This window comes from Arvicanthis niloticus, chromosome 14 (genome assembly GCF_011762505.2).
Source record: "Arvicanthis niloticus isolate mArvNil1 chromosome 14, mArvNil1.pat.X, whole genome shotgun sequence".
NCBI classification, from domain to species: Eukaryota; Metazoa; Chordata; class Mammalia; order Rodentia; family Muridae; genus Arvicanthis; species Arvicanthis niloticus.
The window spans coordinates 52,901,085-52,923,984 of record NC_047671.1 but is presented as its reverse complement, the minus strand read 5'-3'; the positions used below and the strand labels follow the sequence as shown (position 1 = coordinate 52,923,984).

The window sequence follows — 22,900 nt, the reverse complement described above, 5'->3', positions numbered from 1 at the left end:
AGGACAGTGGGATCTGGATGGTCCAGGCTGCAACGCACTGTGTGACCCTGGATAAGTCCCCATTGCTGGATCTCAGCTGCTCCCTGTAAAATGGAAACTCACCAAACACGGCTGTGGGCCTCAAGCTTCGCACCTCTGGTCCAGCCTTCATTGATGCCAGCCCCAGTGCTTCCTGGGACACCCCCAAGTCCAATCATCTTCTAATACTGGAGGCAGAAGAGGCCGTTGGGATTTTGTGGCCACACTATGTTCTAAGCTCTGTGAATACCTTCCAGAGGCATTGCACTTCCTCACTCTGTCACACTTTCTGTCCAGCACTGAATTATGAATTATGGGTAGGCACACACCTTAGCATCTATTTTACTATTTTACTAGACACTGAGCCACTTGAAGCAGATAGAACAGCTCATCGAAGGTTAAAATCTGGTACATACCTGGAACAGGCTTTTTGGTTTTTTTGTTGTTGTTGTTTTGGTTTGGTTTTTTTTTTGGTTTTTCGAGACAGGGTTTCTCTGTGTAAGCCTGGCTGTCCTGGAACTCATGATGTAGGCCAGGCTGGCCTCGAACTCAGAAATCCACCTGCCTCTGCCTCCCAAGTGCTGGGATTAAAGGCGTGTGCCACCACTGCCCGGCCGATTTTTTTTTAATTGTATATACTGATTGCATGTGTGTGTAGGGGTGTTCAGTGCACAGGTGGGGGTCAGAAGACAACTTTCAGGAGTCAGTTCTCTCCTTCCATCAGGTGGGTCCTGATGGTTGAACTCAGGTTGTCAAGCTTGGCAGCACATGCCTTTACCTACTGAGCCAGCCAGCCAGTTCAAACCAAAGTTATTTGATGGTAACTTCAGCAGGAAGTTGGGCAGGTAATATGGCTCGTGCTTTTAATCCAAGTATGCCGGGAACAGACACAGGTGGATCTCTGAGTCTGAGGCCAGCCTGGTCTACAGAATGAGTTCCAGGACAGCCAGGGATATGTATATAGTTTTTTAGATTCTATCTCCTGGCAGCCAAGAGCTATAACCCCGGGGTCTAGCGGTGTGCTGCATGCAGCTTACTTGGCTCCCGAGAGCAGCCGTTCTCAGAAGTGTTGTGAGATCGTTGCTACACAGTCATTATTAACAGGTGGGTTAGGGGGCTGGAGCCTTGGCTCAGCGGTTAAGAGCACTGACTGCTCTTCCAGAGCTCCTGAGTTCAATTCCCAGCAACCACATGGTGGCTCACAACCATCTGTAATGGGATCTGATGCCTTCTTCTGGTGTGTCTGAAGACAGGACAGTGTACGCATATGCATAAAATAAATAAACAAATCTTTATGGGACCATTTTTTTGTTTTTGTTTTTGTTTTTGTGGTTTTAAGATTTTTATTTTATGTATATGAGTGGTCTATCTGCACATACATCTGCATGCCAGAAGAGGGCATCAGACCTCATTTTAGATGATGAACCACCATGTAGGTGTTGGGAACTGAACTCAGGACCTCTGGTAGAGCAGCCAGTGCTCTTAACCTCTGAGCCATCTCTTCAGCCTACAAATCTTAAGAAAGAAAGAAAGAAAGAAAGAAAGAAAGAAAGAAAGAAAGAAAGAAAGAAAGAGAAAAGAAAAGAAGGTGACTTAGGGAGAGATGGCTCAGTGATTTAAGAGCACTGGCTGCACTTTCACAGGACACTGGTTTCAAGTCTAGAACACACACACACACACACACACACACACACACAGAGCTACTCACAAAGAGCCTATAGTTTCAGTCACAGGGGACCCAAAGCCCTCTTCTGGCCTCTTCAGGTACTGCATGCACATATAGCATAAAACATGCAGGCAAAGCACTCGTACGCAAAGATAAATGACTCTAAAACTTTAAATTATATAACCCTATCTTTAAATTACTTTAAAACAAGATAATACTCAACATTGATCAATTCCTACATTTTTGGTACATGTGTCTATTATTTAAGCTCTCGAGGCTGTTGACATCTGTCGTTTCTTCTTCACAACAATAGCATATAACACTTGGCTACCATGCATCTCTTTCCACATCCATGGTGGAAGACTTAAATCAGCCATGATGGAAGAGTTCACACCATGAAAACCAGCGAACACACGCACTTCCTGCAGCAGAATGGCCATCACATCACCACAGAGGCACTGCTGTGGCTGTCTCACTGCCACCACTGCCTGGTGGCATCTCCTGCTCTGGCTGTCAGGTCTACACCTCTATTGAAACCAATAGCTGCATCATCACTTACAAACTAGTAGGATGTGGCCTGGACTGGTGGCGCCGACCTGTAATCCTAGTTCTCAGGATGTTAGAGCAAGAGAGTCACATGTTTGAGACCAGCCTTGGGATGCGGAGCAGCCTGCCTGACTACATAGGGAGAGCCTGCACCCCCAAAACAACAGAACGGCTGCTTATGGTAGCGCTTATTTTGTTCTCCCTTTTTACAATTATGTTTATTTTTTTATTTTTTGGCTTTTTGAGACAGGGTTTTTTTGTGTAGCCCTGGCTGTCCTGGAACTTGCCCTGTAGACCAGGCTGGCTTTGCACTCAGACATCTGCCTACCTCTGTCTTCCAAATACTGGGATTAAAGGTATGTGCCACCATGTCTGGTTTGGTAGCACATGTCTTTAATCCTAGCACTTGGGAGGCAGAAACAGGCAGATCTCTGTAAGTTCAAGGCCACGCTGGTCTACCTAGCGAGACCCTGTCTCAAAAAGTAAATGAATAACTAAACATAAAAAAAATAAAAAATAAATAAAAAAATAAAAACCAAAGCAACACGAATCCCTCCAAAAATAAACCGAAAAAGACTACTGAGTTAGGACTGATGAGTTAATACATGGCGAGGTCCTGGGTTCAATCCCCAGCACCAAGGGATAGGGCAGGCGGGAAGCAAAATGCACTGTGGAGATAATAGAGCTGGGATCATGGATAGTAATGTGTAAGATGGTTAGAAATGATTCACCCCAGCTTGCTTCCTCCTTGAAGGGGCCTTTGTCAGCACAGCCCCAGGGTCTTAGGTAGACAGACCCACAGGACTTTAAAGGAGCCTTGATTGCCCTCCAGGTGCCCCCTTAAAGATCTATTTATTGCCCACAGCAGGATTCAAACATGAGTAAGACAATGTATGCTCACAGCCTACGACAGTCACTCTGGAATTAACAACTTCTGTAAATCTTTTTTTTTTTTTTAAAGACTTATTTATTTTATGTATGTGAGTACACTGTTGCTTCCTTCAGACTCACTAGAAGAGAGATTGCATCCCATTACAGATGGCTGTGAGCCACCATGTGGTTGCTGGGAAATTGAACTCAGGACCTTTGGAAGAACAGTCGGTGCTATTAACCGCTAAGCCACCCCTCCAGCCCCCTGTAAATCTTTTTATAAAATAGATTTACTTATGTTGTTTTATGTATGTTTGCCTGCATGTATGTATATGTAACACATGGATGCTTGCTTTCCTTGGAGGTCAAAAGAGGGCATTGAAACCCCTAGAGCTAGGATTACAGAGGGTTGCTAGCCACCATATGTGTACTGAGAATCAAACCAGGGTCCTCTGCAAGACAACGCATTCTCCTAACCACCCAAATTTTTACCATGAGGGTGCGGTGTGTAAGACAGCTATGAATAGGTCTTGTTCCCCACATCCTCATTTCAATGATGAAGAAACTGAGTCCACATGGGTCTATTTATTAAGAAACAGTAAGATCTTGGGGTTCGAGAGATGGCTCAGTGGTTAAGAACACTGGCTGCTCTTCCAGAGGACCCAGGTTTGATTCCTAGGACCCACATGACAACTTACAACTGTTTATACAAGAGAATCTGATGCCCTCTTCTGACCTGTAAGGGCACCAGGCATACGTGTGATGCACAAACATACATACAGGCAAAACACTCATACATATAAAATAACTGAACAAATATTTTAAAGAATTATATAAAAATAAACTGTGTAATCTTTATTGAATCTGAGCAGAAGCAAGCACAAAGTGTGAGCATACACACGCAAACATGCAGACCGAAACCGCCCCACTTTCTTCTCTGCTTTCTAGAAGATAGAAGAATTTTTTTTATATAAAGTACCCACTAAATGCCACATCCAGGGGGCACACAGAAAAATAAGAACTAGTCACCTGATGACTGATGTCACATGCCTCCAATCCTAGCATTCTAAAGACTGAGGCAGGAGGATCACAAGTTTGAGGACTTAGATTACATAGTGTGTTCCAAGCCAGCCTGAGCAATAGAGTAAGACCCTTCTCTACAAAACACCACAACACTGACCAAAAGAGTAAAACCTATCTCTCACACACAGTAGGTTACTACAGAACCAGGCTAAAAGTCTCTCAAGGGGCTGTGGGGGACAAGACTGAGATGCTATTAACCATCCCCTCCCCAGCCTAGGGAGTCACCCCAATCAAGCCTATTTGAAGAAGTGAAGGTTAAATAAGAGACGTTTTTTCTTTTAATTGAGAAAAGTAGGGACAGAGAAAGAGCCACTGAAACAAACTCAGAGAGCTTTTCCCAGGTGTCTTAAATCTGGGATGTCTCTTCCCCCAGCAATGAAGCCTACGGTGCAAGCTGTAGCCAGGAGACCGCCTCTCATCCAGCAAGGACTCCTAGAAAAGTGAGACAGGAAAAAAGCAAACCGAAGTCATTTTAAAAAAAAGATTAAACATACTATAAATGACTGCATAAGATTGCCACATGTCTCTAGACACTATTTTTCATAATTATCTTATCACTGAAGGACCACAATCACTTTGCAGACTGCCACCGTGGATGAAGGGGACTCCTAAACTCTAGAGCTCCTCTGGTATGTGTGGCAGGTGAGCCCAGGGAGACATGATCTGGAGAGCATGAGGGTCACAGAACAGAGGCCGAGCTGCTTTCCCATCTGTGCTTTCCCCTCAACTAATCTTGCCTCAGCAGCGCTAGGGAGGAGCTGATGCCACCCGCCCCTCTCTAATGGTGCCTGAGTCCTATCAGAGCCCCACAAATCCTTTCCTTCCTTCATTTATCCAGCTATCTAAGGTACTTCTGTCTAAGTAGCTGAACCCCTCGTGACAAGGCAGCATTCGAGGAGGATGGGGCTGTCACCCAGCAGTAGAGTGTGCGTGCTTAGCATGCAAGAGGCCCTAAGTTTGAAACCCAGGGCCTCTGGTCCACAGAGTGGTGTAGGTAACAGAAATAAAGGTAGCAGTCTTTTCAAATATAGCCCTGGGTGGCACAAAGATTGGTTAAATATGTAAGCAATTAATAAACTAGAGACCTGACCCTCAGATACAAAAGGGAAGACAAAATAGAAATGAAGGAAATATACAGAAAAATATATAGAAGAAACGGAGGCTTCTGCTCCCACAGCCCCCACAATTCCATCACCAAGGGAAGAGGTAGAGACAGTGGGAGGGAGTCCCTAAACCGTCCCTCTAAGATTACAACTGGGGGAGGCAATCAGGGTGAAGGGTGTGGTCTCATTAACACAAGAAGACCTGCAGCTGCAGGGGAGAGGTGACCTGAGTTCAGGGGAGGGGCCTAGACTGCTGGAGGCTACAAAATTCTGCCCTCTCAAGCAGTCGGTGACCCTAAGTGTAGGAGACCTGTTTCAGCCCTTCTCAGTCCGGGAGAGAAGGGCGTGGCCTCCTTGAAGGCTTTGGGCTGAGACCTTCCTCTCTGATCCCCCATTGGGTCAGTGGCTCCCGGGGTTCTGCCAATGGGGGACAAATGAGATGGGCTGCTGGTTTTCCCTCTTGGCTATTGCAAACTTGCCCATATAAAAATCGAGAAAGGCCCTGACGGTTCCTTTCCTCTCTGAACTTGCCCCTGAGCTGGACCTGGTCCCCCGGATTGGGCAGGACCATGGGACACTTGTTTATGCTGTGGGTGACTGCGGGCATGTGCTATACCGCCTTCGGTGCTTCTGCCTGGTAAGCCGCTCTCCAGCCTTCGTTCTCCACCAAGGCAGCCCCACTGCCTCAGCCCCGCTCACCTCAGGTTTTCTTTTTGGTAGGTCAGTGAACAACTTCCTGATAACAGGTCCCAAGGTAGGATGGTCTTGCACCTCTCCTGTTTTTTTTATTCTCTGGGGTCTCTGATAGAACTCTTCTTGGGACAGGAAAAAGGGTTGGGCACCTCTCCCTCAGAAAGCACTGGTTTTTTGTTTGTTTGTTTGTTTGTTTTTGTCATATTTGTGGTGCCTGCAGTTGAACCTTGTGTAGGCAAACCCTCAGCCACTGAGGAACATCCTCATGCCCCAGGATGGTTTCTTACTGGAAGCTATTTTATTGAGTTCTGCCTTCTCCCCAACCCTACATGACCTGTACCCAGGGAGGCTCACAGCCCTTTCCCCTGGCACAGGCCTATCTGACTTACACCACCAGTGTGGCCTTGGGCACGCGGATTGGCATCGAAGAGTGTAAATTCCAGTTTGCCTGGGAGCGGTGGAGCTGTCCTGAGCACGCTTTCCAGTTTTCAACCCACAACAGGCTGAGAGGTGGTGAGTTCTCATGGGACCACACCTCGTAACGGGCTGGTCATACATGTGTCCATGAAATGTGTGTGTTGAGTGACATGCAAAAGTGACCGGCCGGCTCCTGACACAGTTTCCTTGCTGTGTGACCCTGAGCGAGAGTCTTTCCCTCTCTCAATAAATGGAGGTGGGGCTTCATGCCTGCTCGAAAGGAGTTTTGTACCATTTATTTATTTAGTAGGGGACATGCCGCAGTAGGTGTGGGGGAGGGGTTGAGATTTTGGGGACTGAACTCAGGTCATTAGGTCATCAGGCTTGGATGCAAATGCCCTGACCCGCTGAGCCATCTCTCAGGCTCCGGGAGTATTCTGAGGGTTGACTGAAATGACCAGAAAGGTATTATTACAAATGTTATTGCAAATTCCTTTTTGTTTATTTGTTTGGGTTTTTTTTTTGTTTTTGTTTTTGTTTTTGTTTTTTTTTTTTGGTTTTTTGAGACAGGGTTTCTCTGTGTAGTCCTGGCTGTCCTGGAACTCACTCTGTAGACCAGGCTGGCCTCGAACTCAGAAACCCACCTGCCTCTGCCTCCCAAGTGCTGGGATTAAAGGCATGCACCACCACCGCCCGGCATTATTGCAGGTTCTGACTCACATCTGTAGTGGCGGGCTTATACATACTCACCTTGCTCTGATTTACATAAAATGAAATAAAAACGGAGAAAGGGGTCATGTAGCCCTGGAAGGAGTCACATTTGTAGCATCATCATAAGAGCCTGTGACGAGGAAGCTGAGAGATTAGAATAAGTTTGCCTCAGGTGGTTATGTGTGCAGTATGTGATATTTGTGATATGTGTGATATGTGATATATGTGATGTGTATGTGTGCTTATGTGTAGGGGGTATGTGGGCGTGTGTGTGTGATGTATATATGTGTGTGTGTAGTATGTAGGGGTGATGTCTGTATATGTGTGTGTACATGTAAAATATGTATATGTGTGTATGGGGTATGTATGTGTGTATGTGTGATGTATGTGTATTTATGTGTGTGTGATATATATGTGTATATGTCTGTGATGTGTGTGTATGTGTGTGGCTCTGTGGGTATGAGTGGTGTATGTGTGTATATGTACTTGTATATGTCTCTTTGTCTGTCTGTCTGTCTGTCTGTCTGTATGTATGTGTATGCAGGTACATGTTTGTGTGTATGTGTGTGTATGCATGTGCATGCTTATAAGTAGGTGCAGTAGGACCGGAGGGCTGGCTCAGCAGAGCACTGACTGCTCTTCCAGAGGTCCTGAGTTCAATTCCCAGCAACCACATGGTGGTTCACAACCATCTGTGATGGAGTCTGATGCCCTCTTCTGGTGATGCCCTCACTGATGAGAACAACAGTGTACTCATATACATAAAATAAATAAATAAATCTTTAAAAAAAATAAGTAGGTGCAGTAGTTTATATGAAAAACTTTTTTGAAGAAACGATAGAGTTGCTGAGAAGAGTTAGGAGAGTGTAAAGGAGACAACAGGGAGGAAGAGCTTCCTTCCCGTGGAACATGCAGGTAGACTAGGAAGTGTTTGTAAGCTAAGACTCAGGGCTGTGGGGACATGGATCACTGGGTCAAGCCCGAGGACCTGGTTCAGATCTGTAGCACACACCTAAAATCCTGTCTCTGTTTCCAAGAGGAGCCCAGGGCCTTACTGACCAGACAGTTTAGCCAGTCAGCCAGTCACTGGGCCGGACTCAGTGAGAGATGCTATCCCAGAGTAAGAGTAGAACAGGGGGAAGACAGCTGATGCTGACCACGGGCCGCTGTACACACAAACACATACATTCATCATGCATGTGCTCTCTCTGTGTGTGTGTGTGTGTGTGTGTGTGTGTGTGTGTGTGTGTCTGCTCGCATCTCCCTACTCTGTGCTCAGAAATTAAAAGTTTTTCTCATTTACCTGTGCCAGCCTTGTGGCTGAGTCTCAGTACCTGTGTAATAGAGGACAGAAGTCTAGGCTAGACTTCAGAAGGGCGAACTCCTGATCTGAAAACCAAAACTGGCCAGTAAGCAGCCTTAGCCTCATCGTTCTTTACAGTTCCACTGCTCCATCTGTAGCATGGGACATTCATTCCTGCCTGAATGAAGTCAGGCGGGGCGAAAGCAAGGGCGGCCTGCTCTGAGGGGGAGGAACACCTTAACACCGGGGCGGGGCGGGGCGGGGCGGGGCGGGGCGGGGCAGGGCGGGGCGGGGCGGAGCAAGAGCTGTGGAGTAGCCTTGTCTTACCAAGGCCTCTGCTTTGGGCTAAGGAGTCAGCCCCCAAAAAGTCAACTTTCTAGTCAGCCTCCTGTTTCCCCTCCCCACCCCCAAAGCCACGAGAGAGACATCCTTCATTCACGCCATCCACTCTGCTGCCGTCATGTACGCCATCACCAAGAACTGTAGCCTGGGTGACTTGGAAAACTGTGGCTGTGATGAGTCAAAAAATGGAAAAACAGGTGATGACTCTTCTACAGAGGCGGGACCTGCAGAGCTGCGCACAGACTGGGTCTTCTAAGAACAGCCTGGGGCCTCAGCTCTCTGGAATCCCAGCCTCTAGTAATCCCTTCCTTCCTGGGAGCTCATGGATTGATGAGGGCTGGGTTTACATCCTTGAGACCAGGAATTAGGAAGTTTCTCTAAAAACCAAGGAGACTGGGAGTGAGAAGGCCAGGAGAGCTGGAGACTAGCCCTGGTACAAGAAGAGCTTGTCCTCAGCCAAGGCTACCCCATTGTTTACAGACCCCTAAAGACTCAGGCCTGTCCCTAGTGAGGGTAGAGGGGGCTCCGATATTGTAGAGGTCCAGAGTGTTTGAGCTACAAAAAACCTCCGATGCATCCAGGTCATCACATGAGCCAGCTTCCTGTGGGCCTAGAGGACCTAACAGCCAAGAGTTGAGAAGCACTGGACTTTGGGACCAGGACCCCACCCGCCCATTCCAGGCACCTCCATTTCCCTGTCTCACTGTCAGATACACATACCTTCAGCATATCCTCCTAGGCCTCTTGGGGATCGTTTAGCTCTTGCCTAAACAGAACGTGACTCTTTCCCTGGGATTTAGCTGAGAGGTGTATGCAAAACTTCTTTCCCTGTGTAGGTGGCCATGGCTGGATCTGGGGAGGCTGCAGCGACAATGTGGAATTCGGGGAAAAGATCTCCAGGCTCTTTGTGGACGGTTTGGAGAAAGGGAAGGATGCCAGAGCCCTGATGAATCTTCACAACAACAGGGCCGGCAGGCTGGTGGGTATGGGAGACATCCAGTTTTGACAACAGCTCCTCACAGTCCCCAAGAGCTGTCTCATTCATCCCCAAAGCCACTCAGGAAGAACTGTGTTCTCTGCATGACAAAGACAGTTAAGTCTAAGACAAGTGGCATGCCATATACAGTTAATAAACCTTGCTTCCATGCAAGGTGTGTGTGTGTGTGTGTGTGTGTGTGTGTGTGTGTTCTCCAAAATGGGGTCTCTGAGGTAGCCCTGGCTTGCCTGGTAATTCACTATATAATCCTTGAATTCACGGCAGTTCTCTTACCTTCACCTCCCAGTGCTGGGATTACAGACATGAGCCACAAGGCCCTAAAAGATTTTAACCCCTTTAACTACATGCTAAGACATTCATAGAGGCCGTGATTTGAGAAGTTGGGACTGTGGAATCTATTCTTCACCAAGGTTCTGGTAGGATAACATTGTGAACTCAAATCTGGAAGCAAGTTGGACTCAGAACAAAAACCGTGGAAACTTTCCTGTGAACCTCCTGGGTGTTCTGGTCACCCAGGGCAGGAGAGAGGAACTTTCAAGGCAACCACATCCACTGCCTTGAGGGTAAATGGGTTCAGATACCCTTCTCTCTGAGAGGGTGTGAGGGGAGGGGGGTGGAGGAGACAGAATAGGGGGACAGGGGACAGACAATCACAAATAGTCTAGCTCCAGGCTTCAAAATAAATATAGTAACTGAGGTAATTTTTAAAAATGATTTATTTTTATTTTATGGACATTGGCGTTTTGCCTGCATGTGTGTCTTCTGTGTGAGGGTGTCAGATACTCTGCAGCTGGAGTTACAGACAGTTGTGAGCCACCATGTGGGTGCTGGGAATTGAACCTGCATCCTCTGGAAGCGCCAGGGGCCAGTGCTCTTAACTGCTGAAGTGTCTCTCCAGCCCCCTGAGGTTGTAACTTCTTTTACAATGTACAAAGCATTTCTTTGACCGTTCTGTTTTGGTTTTAGTTTGGGGTTTTGTGAGGTGCTGGAGACTAAACTCTGAGCCTCACACATACTAAGCAAGTACTCTACCCTCTGTTTCATCCAACATTTGTTACAACTGGACCAAGAAACACAGTGAAGAAGTGGTGAGCTTGGACCAGGAGCCTTTGTTCCTGGCTTCAGTCATCTAGGCACTTGGCCAGCACCTAGTCCTTAACCCCTTAACCCTGACCAGTCTCTCTGAAAAGATCTAAGACAGGGTTAGGAGTGCCCCCCTCCTCAGTAATTCAGATAGGTCTCCAAAGCTAGGAAGCACAGCTCTAGAATATTCCGTTTGCTTGCTAGACACTGGCCTTCTCCACCAAATTATTCTTTGTGTTCTCCCTCTCCTCCGCCTCCTCCTTCCCCTCCCCCACCCCGGCCCCCAAGGCAGTGAGGGCCTCCATGAAAAGGACCTGCAAGTGTCATGGCATCTCAGGAAGCTGCAGCATCCAGACGTGTTGGCTGCAGCTGGCTGACTTCCGGCAGATGGGATATTACCTAAAGGCCAAGTATGACCGCGCGCTGAAAATTGAGATGGATACGCGCCAGCTAAGGGCTGGCAACAGAGCCGAGGGCCGCTGGGCTCGCACAGAAGCCTTCCTTCCCAGCGCAGAGGCTGAGCTGATCTTCTTAGAGGGGTCTCCTGACTACTGCAACCGCAATGCCAGCCTGGGCATCCACGGCACAGAAGGGCGGGAGTGCCTGCAGAATGCCCGCAGTGCTTCCCGTTGGGAGCAGCGCAGCTGTGGACGCTTGTGCACGGAATGTGGGCTGCAGGTGGAGGAGAGGAGAACAGAGACCATGAGAAGCTGTGACTGCAACTTTCAGTGGTGTTGCACTGTCAAGTGTGGCCAGTGCAGGCGTGTGGTGAGCAGGTACTATTGCACACGCCCTACAGGTAGTGCCGGCCCCGGGGCAGGGGCAAGGACAGTGCCTGGTAACACCACCACAAATTCACTTGCTGCTTAGTTGCACTACAGTGGAGGTGGGGACTGAACTTCTGGCCTAGGGGACACAGACTGGAAAACAACTGGGACATCACAGGGTTGGCCTGTAGACCTTCCACAATAGGTGGGGTAGATGGATGATCTTACAGCATCTTCTTCGAAAGGCTGAAATCTGAACCTTGTTCTCCTGGCTTGTGGACCCAGCCTTTCCTGCGCAGTTACTCTTGGACTTAAGCAGTTTGTTCAAGAGGAATTTGATTTGGGTGCACACCCAGAGGACACTCGAAGAATTTATTCTATTAAGTTTCAGATACTGTTCCGCCCAGCCGGGCTGCTGGGAGTGAGAAGGAAGAGAAGCTAAAGGAAAGGAACTCTGGGGGCCAGAGAGATGGCTCAGTGGTTAAGGGCACTGGCTGGCCTTTCAGAGGACTGGTTCATTTGGCAGCACCCATTTGATGGCTGTGAGCCGCCTGTACTTCCAATTCCAGGGGATCAAATGTCCTCGTCTAGTCTCTGTAGTCACCAGGCACAAATGTGCATAGAACACTCATACCTATAAAAATAATAAAGTAAAACTTACATTTAAAAAGATAAGAGTTTTGTTCCGACCCGTGAAGAAAGCACCCTTCCTCACATGACCAACTGCAGGTAAACACATTGGGGACCTGTGGTGGGGACCAGCTTTCTCCTACTACGAGGTTGTTAGTGAGCTGGGTTTCTCATCTGCATTTGCATTCTGAAAAATCCCACCCCACCAGTTAAAGTCTAGGAAAACCAGGACCCAGGATGAGCATGGACCTTTCTAGCTCATAAACCATCCCCAGATCTAGAACAACAATAAACAGAGGTGACCGGGACTTTCCAGACAACATCCTAGAACACCCAGAAAGCTAGAAAACACCTCTGCTTTGTTATCTTCCCAAACTGGAAGCTCAATTTCATTTGCAATAAATGCTTCTAGGGTGTATCTAGATATAATTTTTCTTTTTTCTTGAAATATTTATTTTATGTGTATAAGTGCTGTACCTGTATGTATGTCTATATGCCATACACAGACCGTGGAAGTTGGAAGAACTGGAGTTACAGATGGCTGTGAGTCACTGTGTGGATGCTGAGAATTGACCTCGGGTTCAGCTATAAATGGAGAATGAGGTCAGGCTGACTCAAACAAACAAACAAACAAACAAACAAACAAAAAGCTGGGTGTGGTGGCCACCTCTTTAGTCCCAGCTGCAGAGAAGCAGGTATATCTCTGTGAGTTCGAGGCCAACCTGGTCTACAAATAGAGTCCAGGACAGCCAGGGCTCTGGTACACGGAGAAACTTTGTGGCGGGAGGGTGACCCGGGTGGTGGTGGTGGTGGCACAAGCCTTTAATCCCAGCACTCAGAGGCCAACCTGGTCTACAGAGTGAGTTCCGAGGCAACCAGAGCTACACAGAAAAACAACAAACAACAAAACAATAAAAATAAAGTAACAGGGAAAGAATATGCACAGGTTTGGGTGTGATTCAGAGTGACTTCAGCAGCTTGGGACTGAGCTTTGAACTTGAGCTACATTCAAAGTATGTTTACCCTCCTGGCTTAGCCCTCCTGGGGTGTCTGTGCCCCAAGCCTGCCCCGGGCAGGAAAGCTGTGGATTCTGCTTTCCTCATTTGCACTTTTACTTCTTCTAAAGGCCACCTCTGAAAGAGGGGTGCTACTCCACAAAGTGCTGCCCGCCTCTTCCCCAAGCCATTGGGTTCCTAACTCTGAATTTCACAACCAAGGGAAACTGCGGAGACTCTGGCCGAGATCCCTGCCGGCAGGTTTAACAAGTGAAGTGACAGCCAAGAGCAGGCAACGCTCCCAGGTTTTTGTTTTAACTTCTGTTCCGTTTTTACTTGCCTACAATAAACAAATATTCTTGGCCATTGGAAAGAAGTGCTCCTTCTTAAGTCCGTGGAGGAGCAATCAGTTTATCTTTTAATTTTAATCCTGTGCATGTATGTGGGGGTGGCGCACATGCATACGGGTGCCCGAGGAGGCCAGCAGGCTTCAGAGTCCTTTGGAACTGGAGTTATAGATGGTTGTGAGCCACCTGATGTGGCTACTGCGAACTGAACTCAGGCCCAAGGCAAGAAGAGTACGTACCCCTAACCGCCGAACACGCAGCTCCAACAGTCTGCTCATTTTAAATTGTTTTCAGTTTCAGATTGTGGTGGAATGTTCACTAAGGAAGTGAGTACCACGAGAGAAACCGTGAGCTGCCTTTAAGGTCTAGCCTGGGCCAGGCTGACCTCTATAGCTTCCGGTTTTTAACCCTCCTACATGTGTTGGAGAGCAGATACAATGGGGAACCCATAGAAACACTTTTGTCGGGGGCCAATTTCGTAGCAAAGGCTTGTATAACAGTAACAGCAGAGAAAGGCGGTGTGAACAGGGCTGTGGTATGGAAAACAGAGAGATGACCTAGAGGGCAAAGGCTTAGAGGAGGCAGCCCAAGAAAACATCATTTTCCTGGGGAGTAAAAACTAAAGCACAAAACTGTATAATGCTGAGTGTTGACCATCCATGAATGTGGATTTCAAAGTACCCAACCTGACACTCAACTTGAGTAGTGATGCTATGTTAGGGAAACGAACAGACTCGGTTTTCTCCCTGTATCCATAACAGGATTTCCACCCAAGGTACCTGATGCTTCGAAATTCCACCCCTACCTCCTGACCCGACACTGTGTGGATGCATCCAAATAATCGTGAGAAGGGAGGTGTTCAGAAACAAAGCCACCCCTGCTGCTTTGTTTAGAGCACTCGGGGAGAGCAGGCCTTGTGGTCCCTGTGGGGCTATAGGAGTTTTCACTAAGAAAACACAAAGAAAAAAAGAATTTTGGGGAAAGTTACTGAATCCCCTAAAGCTCATAGTCAGCTGGTGTCTTCTTCCGAGTCTCCCCCACCCCATCCATCTTGTCTCCAAAGTCACCAACTGTCATAGCAACCAACCTGCTGGCATGGAGGCTCAGCCAGGAGCTAAAGGGATTTAGATCTCTCCACATCTGGCCCCTTCCTGCCAGCCTCATCCACACTCATCAGTTACAACCCTGCCGTCCTCCTTCCCTTCCCTGCATCCCTAACAAGCGGGCAGCCATTGAGGTGACAAAATAAAACTCACACGTTCAATAGGTTCAGAGTCGGAAACAGGCAGATAGACTCCAAGGTTCCATGGTGGATCTTGAGAATCTGTTGGAAGGGGGATTGGTTCAATGAGGGAAGCTCGCCCCTGAGCCAGTGTCTCATGAAGCCCTGGCAGCAAGTCACTTCACCTGGAAAATGGACTTCTGTATTTTTGGTCCAGACTAGAAAATACACTCATGCTAGCCACAAGCCCCCATCAGGCTCTTTCCCCACTGCTGTCTTCTCTTCCTTCTTCCCATGTGAACTCCGATGTGAGCAGAATTAAGGATTCCAAAAACAAACAAACAAACAAAACAAACCCCCTGAAGCCTGTTTTCAGAGCCTGTCAGGCTCTTCCACTGACATAGTCTCAGCTAGCAGTTTGGTAATCTTTCAGGGTACAGAATCCACAACAGGGAGGGAGTATTAGACTTGCCAAATGGCCGACCCTCTCCGTCAATCTTCAGAACATCTAATTAAAAAGTTAAAATTAGCAGGGACTCGGGCATGGCTCCGGATAGAATATGCATAGATAGAGTGCATGCACAAGGCTCTGGGTTGGATCTCTATAAACCCCTCAAAAGCACCCCAATGTTTAAAGGTGGCAATCATTTCCTCTTATAGTGATTCAGAGAGGACAAGCGTCCCAACCTGAAGAAAACAAGGAGGTGGATTTGAATTCAGACCTGTCACCTCATAAATTCAAATTCTTCCCTTTACAGCCATTTCCCCTGTGGGGAGCCCAGAGTCTCCAGCAATGCTGTAACCACCCAGGCAGCTTTGAGGAGCGAGAACCATTTACATGCAGTGAAAGGTGTCTTCCTCCTCTCTCCTCTCCAAGTGAGTTATATTTCTCAGCCCTTCTCCTGAATAAGGACCCTAACTTTTGATTTGCAAAATCCTTCCTTAGAATGATAAAGCAGATGGCCTGGCACCCGCTGACTTCTAATTCTCTCTTCTAACTCAAAGGGAAAAAAAAACCAAAACAAAAAACCAAATCATTATGTATTCATTAGAGGTCAAAGTTTCAAGAGGGGATGTCAAGGGAGGGTGTTTACTTCAGAAGGCAGAGGAGGGAAAACACTGCCCTAAGGGAAACCCTAGTCCCACATCACAAACTTCTGGTGATAAGCCAAGGTTGAGAAAAAACAAAATGAAAGCAAGACCCACTTCAAAAGGTTGAAATTCTGCTCTAACCTCCTCTCCCTCCACAGGAGGAAAGAATCCTGTCCTGCAGAGAGTGGATCCCCTCCCCTGAGCAATCTCCAGGGCTGATGCTCTGGCCATTTCAAACTCTTCTCAGGGTGAGGCAACAGGAACTCATCAGGTGTCACTCCACAGCCCTGGGCCAAGAGCGGCCTGGAATTCACTTGTAACCCAAGTCGGCCTTGAATTTGTGGTAATTCTTCTGCCCATCCTTCCAAGAACTGGAGTTACAGATGTGGGTTCCATATCTGGCTTATTATAATAAATTATATACATGTACACATATGCATATGTTTGTGTATAATCGCTTTCACCCACCCTCTTTGCCAGCCTTTCCAGGCAGAGCTTTTTTTTTTTTTTTTTTTTTTTTTGGTTTTTGGAGACTGTGTTTCTCTGTGTAGACCAGGCTGGCCTCAAACTCAGAAATTCGCCTGCCTCTGCTTCCCAAGTGCTGGGATTAAAGGCGAGCACCACCACCTAGGCAGAGCTATTCTTAACTTGCTTCTTCTATTTTATTGCTTGCTCTTACAGCTCCAGCCAGGTCAACTAGGATAGATTCTTGCACTTCTGTATCCCAGGTGAGACCATTTCCCTTCCTGAAGTACACTTTGTCCTATGTTGTCCGTCTGACTCCCAAGATTCCATGAAGGGCTCTCTGCTCCTAGGCACTGTGCTCACTGCTCAGAGAGCGGTGGTTTTGCATGTCTATAACAGGCTGATCCAGGCATGGTGGTACTTGGCTGTGATCCCACGTGGAGGCAGGAGGATCAAGGGGTACCTCAGCTACAGAGTAAGCTCTCGGCCAGAACAAGCCACATGAGACTCTTTTTTTGTTTGTTTGTTTTTGTTTTTCGAGACAGGGTTTCTCTGTGTAGCCCTGGCTGTCCTGGAACTCACTCTGTAGACCAGGCTGGCCTCGAACTCAGAAATTCGCCTGCCTCTGCCTCCCAAGTGCTGGGATTAAAGGCGTGCGCCACCACAGCCCGGCGAGACTCTTTTTTAAAAACAAAAATAAAAACCCACAATAGAGCTGACATGCCTCTTTCTTGGAGGTAGGACCATGATGCCATCGTCAAAATCTCATTAGATTCAGTGGCCTCTGGAAAGACAGGATTCTTTCTATTATGTCTCAGTTTATGGCTTTTATTGAAAGTGCAATTTTTATGACTCTGTCACTCGGAAAAGTATCATGGGTTTTTGTTTTATGTGTAGTTTGGAGGATCCAACTCAGGGCCTTGGGCACGAAAGGCAGGTGCTCTACCACCAAGCTACATCCTCAGCTTGTCTCTGTGTTTTAAGACAAACTTGCTATGTAGGTATGCTAGCCTGAAACTGGCTATATAGGTTAGAACTGGCCTCGAACTTTCAGGAAGGACCAACCCCGTGCCTCAGATCCCTGGGCAGGGTGGCACACATCTGTTATCCCAGCCCCAGGAAGGCAAAAACAAATCTCTGGAGCTTCCTGACCAGTCTAGATTAACCATTGTGCTGCAGGTTCAAATATGGTGATAAAGCAACTGAGGAAGAACTTTGATGTCACCTTCTGGCCCTCTACACACATGCTCACATGCTTACTCACACATATGTACGTTATGTGTGTGTGCGCGTATGCACGCGCGCACACACACATGTACATGAGTAGTAAGGTGACTCAGCAGATACAGGCATTTGCCACCCAAGCCTAATGATCTGAAAATCAGTCCCTGGAATTCAGATAAAGATTGAAAGAGAACCACTCCATGTTGCTCTTTGGCCTCTACATTGTTGCATGCCCCACTCCCAACCATGCACACACAAAATGACGATAATGATGGTAATAGACGCTTGTACCCAGACTCAACAGATGCTTATAAGCAAGCACAGTTAACGGAACCTTGCCCTCTGATAAACATTCTAATGGACTGTCAGGGCAGTGACCCTAGGGGTTAAAGATCAGTCTGCCTGGGGACAGCACTGAGAGCAGCGACTCCCAAACAGGAAGGTGCAGCCTTCCCTCCGCCTCCACGTGGTCTTTTAAACAAGCCCATTCGTCTTGGTGGGAAGGTAAAGTCATGACAGGTTGGCGGGTGCAGAAAGAAGGATTTTGTTCCTCTAACTGTTGACAATAGAGAACAGGCTTTTCCAATGAGCCTTGGTCAGTCAGGTGTGTGGGGGTAGGGGTGGGGTGGGCATAGAGGGAACATTGGGAAAGATTAGTTTATTATTTCAGTTTTCTGTATGTGTGTCTGTCTCTGTCTCTCTGTCTGTCTGTCTGTCTGTCTGTCTCTCTCTCTCTCTCTCTCTCTCTCTCTCTCTCTCTCACACACACACACACACACACACACACACACACACAGAGGAATAAAATCCTTTGCCTGGAGCATAAGGGTCATAATTAGTATGATAAGCTGTCATTTAGCCAAGGGGGGAATTGAAGCCTCACTTCCTTCCTTTTGTGCACCCCTCGAATGGGGTGGATGCTAGCATTCAGTCGGTCAGCGTGAGGCCTGCTTTACCAACTTCGTTTTGCAAAACAAAGCCAGTCTTGGTCACACTCAGTTGGTCTTTTCCTTAGATTAGCACAAGAGGCCCCTGGAAAGCAAAGCAGCTGGGACAACTCTTCCTGCGATCCTGGTGATCCTGGGCCAGCTCGGCAGGGAGCTAGCTGTGTGAGAGAGCTAGCTGTGTGAGGGAGCTATCTGTGTGAGGGAGCTAGATGTGTGAGACCTCGTGGATCCCTGGAACTCTGCATTTCCCATCCCGGCCAGAGCTCCTCTCACCTGCAGCCTCAGGTTGACTGTATTCTTGAGATTTTGGAGGATGGGGTGATAATTCTTACATCAGAGCTGGGGCGCATGGTAAGGGGAAACCTAACAAGAGGTCCTAAGATGTGTACAGTTAGGGTTCTCTAGAGAAACAGAATGGAGAGAGTTATATATGGGAATTCATTAGGGTGGCTTACAGGCTGGGGTCCAGTTAGTCAAACAGCGGCTGCCTCCCAACAGCACATCTGAGAACCCAGTAGTTGTTCAGTCCACAAGGCTGGGCATCTCAGCTAGTCTTCAGTATAAATCGGAATCCCAAGTACGTAGGCTTTAATTAATGGGAGTGAATGGAGAGCAAGAGCAGGCAGGCAAAAAGTCAGAGCTTTGCTGTTTCCTGTTCTTTATACAGGCTGCCACTGGAAAGTGTGGCCCAGATTTTAAGGTGGCTCTTCCCACCTCAAAAGATCCAGATCCAAGGTGGGTCTTTCCACTTCAAATGATTTAATTAAGAAAAATCCCTCACAGGTGTACCCAGCCACTTGTGTTTAAGTCAATTCCATATATGGCCAAGTTGACAACCAGGAATAGCCATCACAGGAGAGGGGGAAATGCTAAACATCTCCTTTAAAAGTATCTATTCCTTGTGCATGTGGGCAAAATGGATCTGATATGGCAGACAGATATAGAGGCATCTGTAGAAAAAATTCTCAAGAATTCTCCAAGGGAGTCTCCATGGAGTTCCTTTAGAGGAATCCTTTCAACCTTAAAAGTTAACAAGGGACTACCTGTAGAGAGACAGCTTTCTCCAGTGTGCTTTGGTGTCACTGGGGCTTAGTGCAGGTTGATGTTCAGACCAGACTACTGGTCTACCTTAAAAGGGTCGAAGAATATGAGTTTAGTGTTGATGCAGAACAGAAATGGAGAGCAGGCAGGGGTGCTACCTCATTAGAACGGAGAGACTGGAGCAATCAGAACAGGATTTTTTTAGATTTATTTTTGTCCTTCAGACCCTGTGTTCTAGAGGACAAGTCAGGCTACACTAGTAGTGTTTCTGATGTCTCCCAGGTTACATGACAGGTTGAAGGCTGGAGTTATTCATAATATTCATGCTGTCTCTTGCAGAAGCTCTTAACAGGCAGTGGAGTTATCTATATGCAGTTGAAACTCAAGGGAAGGCTCTCTTGTCATCTGGTGCCAACTTTACCAGCCATGTTAGAACCCAGAGAAAGCTAGGGGAAAACACAGAGGTGGAGCCCCAGCCCCACAAAATGAGTCTGGTAGCGCCCATCCTTTGGTTTGTCTCTTAAGAGTATTTATATAAAATCATGGGTTTTAGTAAAACTTGTTTATTTAATGCTTTCCTACAGGTGCTAGGGAGGGAAATTGAAAGGAACAATTTTAAATTTTAAGTTATAAAATTAAGTTATAAAATTTTAAATTTAAGTTGCTTTTAGCAGTTAGTCATGTGCAACCAATCCCTTATTCTACTTTTTTTTTTCTTTTTCTTTTTTGGTTTTTCGAGACAGGGTTTCTCTGTATAGCTCTGGCTGTCCTGGAACTCACTCTGTAGACCAGGCTGGCCTCAAACTCAGAAATCCACCTGCCTCTGCCTCCCAAGTGCTGGGATTATAGGCGTGTGCCACCACTGCCCGGCTCTACTTTTTTTTTTTTTTTTTTTTATGTATTTAAGGTTGTTTTTTTTTTTTTTTTTTTTTTTTTTGAGAAATAAATGAGCTCATTTAATGTTTTGTAATGTTATTCCATATATATATGTATATATGTGTATATGTATGCGTGTATACATGTATAAATATGCATATATGTATGTATATACATATGTATATATACATGTATATACATACATATGTATGTGTGTGGAATGATATGAGAGACATTAATTCCCCAAAGTTGGCAAGCAGAGATAAAAGTTTCATACACATAAGTGGGACGATTTCTGTTTCGTTTTGGGACCCTCATGACAAAGCTGTTAAACAGCCTGAGCAAATCACATATTTGAGCAGTAGCAAAGATGAAGACTGAGAAAGTGTCAGCGCAAACATGAACAAATTTCAAAGGAATTTACATGAGCTCTATCACCTGCCAAAGAAAATGGTGATGGAGGCCATGGGCTTCTCGGGAAGAGGTCTTCACTGCAGCCTACGTGTCACTTTCATGATTTCACACAGGGCTTTGATGGGGGTTCTGGGGCTCCGAAGCTTAAGAAGAACCACTGTACCCAATGAGCCATCTCACTAGGCCTGATTTTTGGTTTTGTTTTCATTTCAAACTTTTATGTGTATGGGTGTTTTGCTTGCATACCTATCTGTGCACCAAATAGTTGCCTGATGCCCAAAGAGGCCAGCCAGAAGAGGGCACTGGACCCCATGGGACTGCAGTTATAGACTGTGATCTATATGTCATATGGGTGTTGAGAATCAAACCTGGGTCCTCGACAAGAGCAGCTAATGCTTTTAACTGCTGACCCATCTTTTCACTTCCTAATCCTGATTCTTGACATAGGCAGGGACCACTTGTGCTGGCTGGTTTTATGTTAACTTGACACAGGCTAGAGTTATCTGAAAGAAAGGAACTTCAATTGAGAAAATGCCTCCATAAAATAAAGCTGTAAGGCATTTTCTTAATTAATGATTAATGGGGGAGGGTCCAGCCAATTGTTGGTAGTGCCATCCTTGAGCTGGCAGACTGGGGTTCTAAATGAAGTCAGGCTGGCTGGGTGTGGTAGTGCACTTCCTGAACTTGGGAGGCAGAGGCAGGTAGATCTCTGAGTTCAAGGCCAGCCTGGTCTACAGAGTGAGTTTCAGGACAGCCAGGGTTACACAGTAAAACCCTGTCTCAAAAACAACAAAAGAGAGGGAGGGAAAGTGGGAGGGGGAAGGGGAGGGGGGGAGAGGAGGAGGAAGGGAGAGAAAGAAAGGAAGGAAGAAAAGAAAGAAAGAGAGAGATGGGGAGGGAGGGAGGGAAGGAGGAAGGAAGGAAGGAAGGAAGGAAGGGAGGGAGGGAGGGAGGGAGAGAGAGAAAGAAAGAAAGAAAGAAAGAAAGAAAGAAAGAAAGAAAGAAAGAAAGAAAGAAAAAGTCTGAGCAAGCCATGTGGAGCAAGCCAGTAAGCAGCACCCTCCACAGCCTCTGCATCAGCTCCTGACCAGGTTCCTGCCCTGTTTGATGGACAGGATGGACAGTTATCTAGAAGTGTAAGCAGAGATAAACTCTCTCCTCCAGAGTTGTTTTGGTCATGGTGTTTTGTCACAGCCATAGTAACCTTAACTAGGACATCACTCAATTTGAGTCCCCTAAGAAACATATCAGGACACTATTTTTTTGTTGTTGTTTTGTTTTGTTTTGTTTTTTAAGATTTACTTGTTTTATGTGAGTACACTGTTGTTCTCATCAGACACACACCAGAAGAGGGCATCAGACCCCATTATAGATGGTTGTGAGCCACCATGTGATGGCTGGGAATTGAACTCAGGACCTCTGGAAGAGCAGTCAGTGCTCTTAACTGCTGTGCCATCTCTCCAGCCCCAGGACACTGTTTTTATTATTTTATGACAGGCTCTCATGTATCTCAGGTTGGCCTGGAACTTGATATCTAACTGAGATAATAAAGAGCGTGAGCTGCCAGACTCTGCCTTTCCCTCCCAAGCATGTCGCCATGCCCAGCTTTATGTGGTACTGTATTGAACCCAGTGCTTGATGCTTACTGGGAAAACTCTGAGCTATATCCCTATACATATGGGTTTTATCTCCTCTACTCTGTGACATGAGTATTTCACAGCCTTGTAACAACTATGTAGAAGTCATGGTGGGGCTGGGATGTACACAGCATGCAGGAACTCCTGGGCTTGACACCCAGCACCACATAACCTAGAGGTACTGCTGCACTCTTGCAATCCCAGCATGCAGAGCGGGAGAACCAGGAGCTCAAGGTTATCTTCTATGCATGTGGAGTCTGGGCAGTGCTGGGATACATGAGACACTGAGAGAGAGAGACAGAAAGAGAGAGAGAGAGAGAGAGAGAGAGAGAGAGAGAGAGAGAGAGAGAGAGAAGAAAAGGGAGAAGAGGAGAGGAAGAAAAATAGAGAAAAGGAGAAATAAACAAAAAT

At 46.8% G+C, this 22,900-nt stretch overlaps 1 protein-coding gene across 1 annotated transcript; it reads left to right on the top strand.

Moving 5' to 3' along the window:
- The first annotated feature begins 6,308 nt into the window (after window positions 1–6,308).
- Window positions 6,309–11,674, top strand: Wnt8a (Wnt family member 8A). The gene is given in 5 exon segments (XM_034517647.2): window positions 6,309–6,492; window positions 8,824–8,949; window positions 9,589–9,731; window positions 11,121–11,634; window positions 11,637–11,674. Coding segments are annotated over 5 exon segments (1,005 nt in total).
- Window positions 11,675–22,900: the final 11,226 nt, after the last annotated feature.